Here is an 11,433-nt window from a genome sequence, read left to right as displayed (position 1 = left end):
ATTCCCTTATTTCTTTTTATGCTCTAGGGTCAATAATTTAATTTTGTCCTTAACCTTTCCTCCGAAAATTAAATGGTGTCTTTCTTTTATTATTATTTACCATTCCACTAAATTTTATGATGATCCATTCATTAGTTTTTGCATAATCTTGTAAACAGACAGACAGGAAAAATGGCAGCCTGACAGACAACATTGAATGTATAACCTCCTTGGCGAAGGTAATTAACAATTTTACTACTTTCTATGCTTTATCAAGGGTCCACCAGGAACTGGAAAAACTACAAGCATCCTGTGTTTAGCCAGGAAGTTGTTAGGTTCTGCTTACAAGGAAGGTGTTCTGGAGTTAAATGCGTCCAATGATAGGTGAGTGTATTACAGACGGGACCAGTCAATTTGAGCAGATGCCACTTCGAGCAAATGCCATTTCGAGCGGATTCAAGCGGAATTTACTTTGAGCGGATGCTAGTTCAAGCGGAAAAAAGAACCACGTATGCGAACAACAGCCTGTGCGAGTTATGTACGAATTACTTAAATATGTTCTATTTTGAACTAACAATTTGCATTCAGCTGAGGCTCAAGCTTTGCCTGGGAGCCAAGGGAAAAGCCCTGGTGGGTTCTGGCCTATATTTTATTGATTTTTAGGTTAACAATTTAAAATTAAACATACCTGCATTCCTAAAAATAATGATTTATCTTATCATAGTTGTTTTTTATTCCACTCACTTTTAAAAAGTGGATAAGATAATATAATACATACTCCAATTATCGAAATGGACGCCATCGTGTCTGGCTTGTTATTGTTCGCACTAAATGCATCCGCTTGAACTGGCATTTGCTGTAATTGACTGGCATTCTTACAGACATTGTAGATATGTGGTTGTAGGACTTGTGTCTTTATCACTAGACCAATTGCATCCTTGTATTAATGTTGAAACCGATTAAAATAAAACAAACAATTTAAAAATGCTAGAATAACAACCTTGTAATGTGAAAGAAATAGGAACTAATCCTATATAGTTCTTCAGAATGTAAATTTTGTACTAAGTATTAAAATACTGATATAAATATACTAGCTGCAGTTAAATAATTATCCACCACAAATTGATATATCTAAATATTGTCATAAATTTTATCATTTTAGTTAATATTAAATCAGATTGCTATAAGGAGATATTATACATTCTTCTGTTTTTGCAATTATTTCAGGGGTATTGACGTTGTAAGAAACAAGATTAAAATGTTCGCACAGAAGAAAGTGACTTTACCAGTTGGAAGACAGAAAATTGTAATTCTGGATGAAGCAGATAGGTAAGATCTCTTATGATAATCAGCAGTATCATCTCATTCTACTTAGTGTATTAAAATCTAATTTATAATTATTATTTGATTCTGTTGTTTTATTCAACTTCGTTATTTCATTTGTTATATTTATAATTAATGACATTTCACTGATCTAACATACAATAGAAAAAAATAATAGGAATTAAGAAAACATGTACTGTAGAACTTTGAAAAATTAAATAATAATAAAAAGAGTATTAGCTAATTTAAAAGTGTAAAGTAAGATACAGTCCGAAACAAGTTTAATTTTTCTGTTTTCATACCATAAAAACATGAATAGCAGCCCTATGGACTAATCTCAAGAAGAAGCCTTTCTCGAAATGAAGCCCCCTCTTAACCTCAGAAAGAAGCCCTCCTCAAGAAGAAGCCCATGGGCTAAGTGTCTATTCAAGATATTCTGGCTTCTTTTCGAGATTATGCTGTAGGGCTATTATACTGTAAATAAATTTCAAAGAAACATAAACAAAGAAAAACACACTTTGTTAATTCAGTAGTTTAAGTCATTTAATGCTGATTAATACATTCCATGATACAGACTGTTATCTCTGATGTTGTGATTGGATAAAAATACTTTCCTGTAATTTAAAAAAAAATTGTTTTCTTGTTTTTTAACAGGTTTTCATGGTTGAAATATGTTTATAGTAGACATGTTGTTTAGTATTCATTTTGACAGTCCAACAGTCCTAAAAAAAGAGGCCCAGGGCTTCTATTTGAGTTTTATGGTAACTGTTTATAACACAAATCCCATAGGAAGCATCACACTTTCATGTGCTTCAGGCTCCAAAATTGGAGACAAGCTTCAGCCCTGCTCAGCCTTAATGGCTTCTGAAATGATTTTCTGTTTTTATTGAATATACTGTTTTACACCAATCTGTCTAGGCCTTAAACACAGCGTATTATTTCACAGCATGACCGATGGCGCACAGCAGGCTCTTAGGCGTACCATGGAGATCTATTCCAAGACAACTCGTTTCGCTCTAGCTTGCAATACTTCTGACAAGATCATTGAGCCGATACAGTCAAGATGTGCCGTACTTCGCTACTCAAAGTTGACAGATGCACAGGTCCTCAGTAGGCTGTTAGAGGTGTGCGAGGCGGAGAATGTTACATATACAGACGAGGGGCTGGAGGCGATCATCTTCACATCACAGGGTGACATGCGGCAGGTTGGGAAGAGTTGTCTCTTTGCCTTGTTAATAATAATAATGATGTCATTCACATTTATATAAAATAAAAAAAAGTGTACCAGAAAAAAAAAAGTACCAGATTTCCAAAGGCTTTTAAGATGTATATGAAACAGTTAAAACCAATAAGGATTTGTTCCTGGGGTGGCGCCAGGATTTGCCCGACGGGGGGTCAGATTTCCCTGACGAAAGCAAAGTGGGCGTGGTCGAGCTTCTCCCCGACGAATTGTGTTTATTCTCCCCGACGGGGCGGGGGGGCTAGCTCTCCTCTACCCCCCCAAATCCCCCGCTGGCGCCACCCCTGATTTGTTCCTTCTATATTTGACCCCTCCAGTACAGGAGGAATGTTTAACCCTTTCACTGCGTGTACCCGGTAATACCGGGTATAAACACATATTGTTGAATTGCGCGTACCCGGTACTACCGGGTATGTAGAAAAAATATTGTTAAAAATCAGGAAGAGGTTCTGTGCCCTCTATAGTTTTTTTCTATGAACTATAATTAACCTTTTATCGGAAAAAAGTGTTTTCGAGTGGTTAGGCGCAAAATGGCGGGTGCACGGCCTCAAAACAGACGGTACAATGTCCACGAAGCTATGGACCAGATCTTTGCAGATACGGATAGTGAAGATAACTTTGAATTGGATGATTCTTGCATTTTTTTTCCCCCAGTCGACTATGATAGTGACGACAGTGATTCTAAGGACGAAAACGATGATTCTCTCAACTTGGGAGGCCATGCACAGAGTCAAGGTGGCAATGCCTTGTCCGCAGATTTCCTTTCCACATTTCACACAATAGAACAGGCTAATTTGTATAGTTCTAAAATAAAGTAACCGTATGATGTTTGCAACGATGCATTTATATTTACAACCTGGATTATATAAAGCACAAATAAAAACGTATGGCAAAAAGTACATCTAACAGTGGTTTTCTGCAAAATTTTATATTTTCACAATTTTGAAAAATTATTTGCGGTTTTGGAATAAAACGATCAAACTAACTCATTTTTTTTTGTTTTTATTCATCTTGTGTGTCTGCATCATTATAAAGTAAAAAAAAAAACATTCCATAAAAATTTCATTGGGAAAAATTGGGTTTTTTTATCAAAATTTGAGAAAAAACAGAAATTCAAAATGGCGACTTTGAGGTCACATGACTACCTAATTATGCAAAATACCAAGTATCAATGTTCCTCGCATAGGCCAACCTATTGCTCGCCCCAACACACAAAAAGAATTTCGAAATAACCTCTTTTAGTATTTTTTTTGAATTATTTTAAAAATTAACCTTTTTCGTTAAAAAAAGTCCCAGCACAGGGGGTGCATATACCTACAGCAGTGAAAGGGTTAAAAAAGGTTCCATCGATCCAAAAATTGGACCCCATCTCATCCAAGTCGATCTGGCACCAGGACGTTTCTATGTCCTACCCAAAATATACAAAGCAGGCCATCCTGGCAGACCCATTATTTCGGGCAACGGTACTGCTACAGAAAAAATCTCTGAATATATGGATGATTTATTGAGACCATATGTTGTTGCTCTCCCCTCGTACATTCAGGACTCCACGGACTTTATCCGCAAAATTAACCAAATTTCAAATTTACCTAAAAATACTGTTCTGGCTACACTTGATGTTTCGTCATTATATACTAATATCCCTCATGAAGAAGGTGTTAATGCGTGCATTTCAAATTACAAGCAAATTCGGGGCAAAACCCCATCTAAATCACATCTCCGTGAACTTATCATGCTGATTCTGACCAATAATAACTTTGTTTTCAGCGACGGTCATACCTTCAAATTCATGGCACAGTGATGGGCACCAAAATGGCTCCATCTTTTGCTAACTTATTTATGAGACAATTTGAGGCCAATTTCCTGTCCCTACAGCCCAAGAAACCAGATGTTTGGTTTCGTTACATTGATGATATCTTCATGATCTGGACCCATGGTGAAGATAGTTTGGATACGTTACTATTGAACATTAATTCAGCTCATCCCACAATCAAATTCACTGCTAACAAATCCACAAGCAGTGTAGATTTTCTGGACATCACCGTGACCATGGAAAATGGTGCACTCAAAACTGATCTCTGTCCGTAAACCCACGGATAAGCATATGTACCTGCTCCCTAGCAGCTGTCATCCCCCGCACTGTACAAAAAACATTCCGTACAGCCAAGCATTGCGCATGAGACGCATTTGTTCTTCGGATTTAGATTTTCAGAATCGCACAGAAGAGCTATCCGGACATCTCCGGAATAGAAATTATCATTGAGGACCAATCGAAAATGCTGTAAAAAAAGCAAAGGACATACCTCATGCTCAAACACTGACGTACAAACCACGTCAGCGATCGACCAGAGTGCCACTGGTCACTACATATCACCCTAGGTTACCACCACTAAGGGCTATAATTCAGAAACGTCTTAGGTCTGTTTTTCCGGATACACCGTTCATAGCCTATTGCAGGCCACCTAACCTTCGTGATATATTAGTACGATCTAAATTCAAGAGGCAAACTAACTCTTGCGACAACCGAAATTTGGGTATTCATCTTTGTGGTTCATCATGCAAAACATGCTCCTTGCTTGATTCTACACAATCATTCAAGAGCAACCAAACAAACCACATATTTCGGATAAGGCAATCAATTAATTGCCTCACCAAAAATGTCATTTATCTCATATATTGTAATATTTGTGGTAAACAATATGTCGGAGAAACAAAAAACACTCTCCGTATGAGAATTTGACACAGCATAGATCAGCTATCAGAACATCTAAGCTTGATCAACCAGTAGCCGAACATTTCAACTTAGCTGGTCATTCAATTTCAAATTTCAAAGTGATTGCAATTGACCATAATGCCAGTTGGAGCGACAAAAATCGCAAAGATAAAGAGAATCACTGGGAATCTTTACTTAAAACAACCACATTATTTGGACTCAATATTAGGAACGTCCTCCCAGTACACTAAATTAAACCAATGGCATTTCAATTTATTCTGGATAAATCATTTGGCTTATTTATTGAGGCTTGCCTCTAAAGTTTAGTTTTGGCCTTCCTGTTTACTTGTTTAGTCTGTTTATCCTAATCTCACCCAGCCTATTGTTTCTAATCATGCTTGCATGAAATTCTCACTTTATATCATCTAGCTTTTTCTACCCTCACTCACTCGCCACTGAGGAAGGACTAGTGTTGTCCGAAAGCTCTGGTTCTATTTCTGGCTGTTTACTTACGTTTACTTTTTAGCTGTTGCTTATCATTTTTGTATCTCTACTGAGATCCAGCCATTGTTTCCCACAGCATTGTTGTTTTTCAGTATTTTGTCTTTTAATCTATATATACAGTCGAGTTCGCCTAAGTCAAATCTAATGGGACTGGCATAAAAAGTTCGAGTTATACAGATTTCGACTTGCACATTTTCAGGAAAAAAAATTAACATAGAACAATACTATTTGCACTCAATGCCCACAAAATCGAATTTCACGCAAAACCGAACATTTTCTTTAGTCCCAAAGTCATTTCTATTCTTCTTTTAATAAAATACTTTCCAAAAACATGAACTCCCTATTCTAAATTTCGGACGATTTGTCCAATTCAGGACGGTAACGCTCACTCGAAAAACCAGACTATAGTTTAATAGACATCTTTTAACACAAGCATACCAGACGCTGTGAAAACGAGATGCTTAATAGCTGTACTCGCATTGCCATGGAGATTATCTGTTGATTAATACGACACACCAGTAGACGTTTTGTTGGTTAATTATGAAGTGAAATTTACGCATTCCAATGTTTTAATAAGCGTATAATTCTTGCTTTTAATCCTTAAAAACCATTTGGAATCAACCTGCAATAAAAGACGGAACTCAACAAAGCAAGCTTTTTACTGGTAGACGTCTAATTCAAATTCTTTAGATTCGTCGTTGTAAATTTCAAATGCTAATTTAATTACGGAGGAAATTTGTAGAGAATAAAATATATTGTTAGGTTTATTTAGATTTGACTCTAAAATATACCATGAGGGTTTCTTATTTGTTTTTTGTTTTGTTTTATAAATTTGTTTTTAACAATTAAAACATTCTTGATTAATACACCGAGCTTGTTACTGTCACGCACTATGAAACTTTGGGCGATCTGACGTCATCACAGCCGAAGCACATGTCTAGTCTGCAAAACACCCCACGAAAATGGACCAATTGGCGGGCAGGCAGAGTTTTTGGGGCGCGACCTGTTCTGTTTACATTTAGACTGCCGACCAGCAAGTGGCATTCCCAGCGAAGAATGCGTGCTTGGAAAAACATAATCAGACCTAAAGAAATGCACGCAAAAACAATATAAAAGTCGCATCAGTTTTATTGGTAATTATTAAATTTGCTGAGCAGTACAGCAAAACAACAGGTACTGTACGTATTATTAAATAGGCCTAATGTGTCGAATTTGCGTAGGCTAGGCAGTCAAAAGAATCCAGGGCTTTGATAAATTAATTAAATAGCTAGGCCCTGACTACAACAATCTTCTTCGAAATGGGTTCAATACAAGTTTTACAAACTGAACTGGAAAAACTGAACATTGGAGCCGGTCCAGAGGGGTGTCTGTATTGTGAGAGTAGACTACAACTTACGACATACGATCACGTGTGCCAAGTTCCACAGCGCGCTGTCTCAGATGTTAGTTTTGACATGGCTAACTTGTTGCTGTACAACAAGGATTGAACTTCGTATTTTCCCACGGCTGTGTATTTTTCCTACGTGCGCTACTAAATTTGGAACTTCGACTTGTGTAGTTAAAATTACTTTAAAACCGGCCTATCCGGACCGGAAAATTCCATCGATATAGCCAAAATTCGACTTATAAAAATTTGAATTAAACAAACAATTTACACAGTAATACATAGATGTGTATAAGAGACAGGTAGAAATTTTTATACTTACTATACTGTCTCTTATACACATCTAGATGTGTATAAGAGACAGTATATATGCTCCTCAAAATGATGCGAGGAGAGCAGTCAATACCGCTCCTGAATTTTCCTAGGGAGCGACAAAAAATACAGATTACATAGCAGGCAGCGTGTACGTCGTGTGTACTGAAATGTGAATCAATGCACTCTCTCTGCGCACAGCTACCAAAGGCAGCGGCAGGCATTGATGGATATTAACCACATGTTTGTGTACCGACGATCCGATTACCGCCTGCAGTTTCGGCTGTTGTGACAGCTAGGGATATGTAAAGTGTACTAACCTGGATACTAACAATTTTGACGTGAAATAATTGGTAGGAAACTACCACGAAACAAACTTACTATTTATTAACATACTAAAATATTTATTATACTACTATTATTGAAATACACGCCATCGTGTTGGGATTCAATATTTCGACATTAATTATGTCATCATCAGGAACTACTATTACGTAAAATAAATGGTACGAAAGAACCGCAAAAATTAAGTCAGGGCTAGTTAATTGAATTTATGCTCGCACTGACCATGGAGGTATTATTGAGAATAATACCTCCATGCACTGACTGTGTGTGCAGGAGAGGAACCGACCGCCGCCGGTGAGCGACATGTACAAACACATGATTGGCTGTGTAAGGTAAGTTTTGTAAGTATGCAGCCTGCCGACCACCACAGTTTATTTTTAGTAAGTATGTTTGTTTTATTTTTTTCAGTACATTTACTTATTTAAATTTAAAAAAATTACTAAGCAGACAATTTTTTCACTAGCATTGGCGAATTATTCCCGCAATCAATTTTTCTGAGCTTTTGATTGGCTGCATATTTTTTCGCTTCACTTAAAAACAGTGCGCAGCCAATCACAGAGCAACAAAAAACAGTAATAACTTGGGCCAAAGATCTTTGCTTGGGCTAGCTTCGAACTGATCATGGTGCAACCTAGGCCCGTAAAGCCTAAAGGGCAATTCTGTACACTGGGGTTTAAAATCATTTCGCTACGAGTCATCTGCAGTCGAACAAAATATCTTGGTGACAAACATTTGGTGCAAATTATGCGCAAAATATATCGATAAGATAAAAACAGACGGAAAAATAAAAAAGCAAAGGCTATGCAAGATCTGGAGGCATACGTGCGAGGGACAACTTTCGTGAACAAAGACACTGCTACACGGCACTTAGCGTTGAAGGTAAACAGACAGCTTGAACTTGCGTTAATAACAATTAAAATTATCTTTTTTTTTTTTTTTTTTTAAATAATTAGAAAGAAACTACATGTTAATGTCGGAAAAACAAAACGTTTTGGTGTGATTAACATGCCGCATGGATGACAGGCCAGCGGGATGCGAGGCCAGTGGCAGCATTGAACTCCAAAACGAGGCAAGCAATAACATTAACAATACACATGCCTCAGTATTACAACGTGATTGAGGGAATTCCCTAGGATTATTATCTAGATTAGCTATTTTGTGACACAATTTTAGAATAAAACATACATATTAATACATCGTCCGTAGTAGCAAAAAGATGAAAGCCAAAAAAAAAATGTAAAATTCAAAAGGTGTTGATTTAAAAGTAAACATTTTTGTTTCCAATGAAGTTGGCTAACACTCCATGTTACCTTCATCTCCACAAACTTCAGTAGAAATTTTTATACTTACTATATATGTACATCAAACATCATTATCTTGGTTGTTAAAGAAATAAATCTGTATTGTGAAACTCCAATAAATATTGTTTGTCATTGTGTTTATTTTATTTAAACCCCTGCATTTATCAGAATTTGATTCAAACACTCTTTACTGTTTAATTTTGCACAGTGTCACAGTATAGTGCTAAAAATCCTAATGGCCGTTGACGAAATTTTGTCGCTAAAAAACAGCTCTCCTCAATATCTTAAGGAGAGCTGTTAGTAGCTCTCCTCGTTTTTCTTTAAATCAAGGTCTGTATATATGTATAGGAGCTTAGAAGTATCCATAGGGAGAAACTAAAACAATGAAGAGGGTTAAAAACAGTACCTTAAGGTGAAAGTAGTATCGCTAATGTGTATGTGTATACACATACATACACGTATACACCCATACACACATTCACATATATACATATACATATATATATATACATACATATATATACATTCATATACATATATATATAATTACATATATATATATACATACATACATACATATAAATACATATATATATACATATATATACACATACATACATATATATACATACATACATATATATATATATAAACATATATATATACACATATATACACACATACATGCATACATACGTGCATACATACATACATACATATACATACATAATATACATATATACATACATACATATACGTACATATATACATACATATATAAATACATATACATATAAAGTATATATATATACACACACATATACATACATACATATATATACACACATATATACATATATATATATGTGGTATTTGAATCTGGTGGTATTTGAATCTGTTCAACCATGAAGCCTCAGTGGTCTAATGGTTATGACGCTCGCCTTGACAGCGAGAGGTCGCAGGTTCGAGTCCCGCCAGAGGCATTTTATTACACAATTTCTTTATTCATTTATTTACAGGACTACATTCGTTGAGAGCTATGCTACGCGATGTAGTATTGTCCTTTATCAAATAGTAGAGTCATTTTCATGAGATCCGTGACTAATTTTAGGATATCTTTGTTTCTCGATGGATTTGGCAAGATGGACCAATTTAGATAAAATATAGCTCCTATATACCTCCCAGATATTGGGGGAAAGTCCCGTTTGGGGGCGTTTTTTAAAATGGCCGCCTGTTGATTTGGACGCTTGTATCTCGATAACCACTGGTCAGAGAGACTTGATTTTGGTCTCAAATTGTTCACAATATGCATGTTCCTATTTGTTGTAATACAACTTTTTATCCAAAAATGGCGGGAAATGCGGTTTTTGAAAGTTTGACCTTTGACCTTGTAATGTCATATCTCGGTAACTACTGGTCATAGAGACTCACAATTGATTGCAACTTTTTCAGAAGATTCATGTTTATAGTCGTCCTAATGAAAAATATATTCAAATAGTGACCGGAAATGGTACATTCTGACCTTTGACCTATTGTAGGGTCATTCCATGTCAAATCAACCAGATTAAAAAGAAATTCCTGTATGACCATCTCAGATTTTGATGAAACTTCATAAAAATGATTCACTGTATGAAAAACCAAAAAAAAAAAAAAAAAAAAGTTAGCCTCATAGGATATGTAGTTTTCGAGATATTGAATCCTCAAAAATATGGGGCGTGGTTCTTCAAGATGTGCAAACGCAATTTACTTCAACTTTGGAAGCTTATAACAGGAGATTGGTAATAGCTATCAGGGTCAAACTTGGTATTCTAACAAATTTTTCGCCATATTTCACAAATATGGCCTTAGATTAACGGTTATCCCTTCCCTTTTGAAGTTATCTGCACTCAAAGTAGCCGCTTTGTTTAACAATGCAAATTTTTTGTGATTTTCGAGATCACCCTGCGTCTATTTGAGTGGGTATATACACCTCATATTACAGAAATATTATCTATGTGTAGTTGTATCTAGCTACATGCAAGCGCAGGCTGATCAAATCAATTAAAATTGAATGGCATATATTCAAAGTTGGGACCAGATCTAAAAAGTAAAAAACGTCAATGTTTCTCAACAACGGATCGTCTTGTGGAAAGTTAAAATCTTTTCTTAAATTTACCCTGCGTCTATTTGAGTGGGTATATACACCTCATATTACAGAAATATTATCTATGTGTAGTTGTATCTAGCTACATGCAAGCGCAGGCTGATCAAATCAATTAAAATTGAATGGCATATATTCAAAGATGGGACCAGATCTATAAAAGTGAAAAACGCCAATGTTTCTCAACAACGG

The 11,433-nt window shown here is 36.0% G+C and overlaps 2 protein-coding genes across 2 annotated transcripts in view; one reads left to right on the top strand and one right to left on the bottom strand.

Annotated features, from left to right (window-relative positions):
- LOC117114748 (dermatan-sulfate epimerase-like protein) overlaps positions 1-10,640 on the bottom strand; it is a 61,366-nt gene extending 50,726 nt beyond the window's left edge. The window contains exon 1 of the mRNA XM_033258439.1: positions 10,624-10,640. The gene's annotated coding sequence lies outside the window, so the exon portion shown is untranslated. The remainder of the gene's footprint in view (positions 1-10,623) is intronic.
- Positions 248-3,416, top strand: LOC117114747 (replication factor C subunit 2-like; the record flags this gene model as incomplete). Its single annotated transcript, XM_033258438.1, has 3 exons — positions 248-363; positions 1,207-1,308; positions 2,249-3,416. Coding segments are annotated over 3 exons (540 nt in total), but the record flags the coding sequence as incomplete, so codon positions are not given.
- Positions 10,641-11,433: the final 793 nt, after the last annotated feature.

Source organism: Anneissia japonica, unplaced genomic scaffold (genome assembly GCF_011630105.1).
Source record: "Anneissia japonica isolate Jap-2015-1 unplaced genomic scaffold, ASM1163010v1 scaffold65_len388318_cov190, whole genome shotgun sequence".
Taxonomy (NCBI): domain Eukaryota; kingdom Metazoa; phylum Echinodermata; class Crinoidea; order Comatulida; family Comatulidae; genus Anneissia; species Anneissia japonica.
Note: the sequence above shows the minus strand (reverse complement) of the source record. Positions and strands in the feature narration are given on the sequence as shown.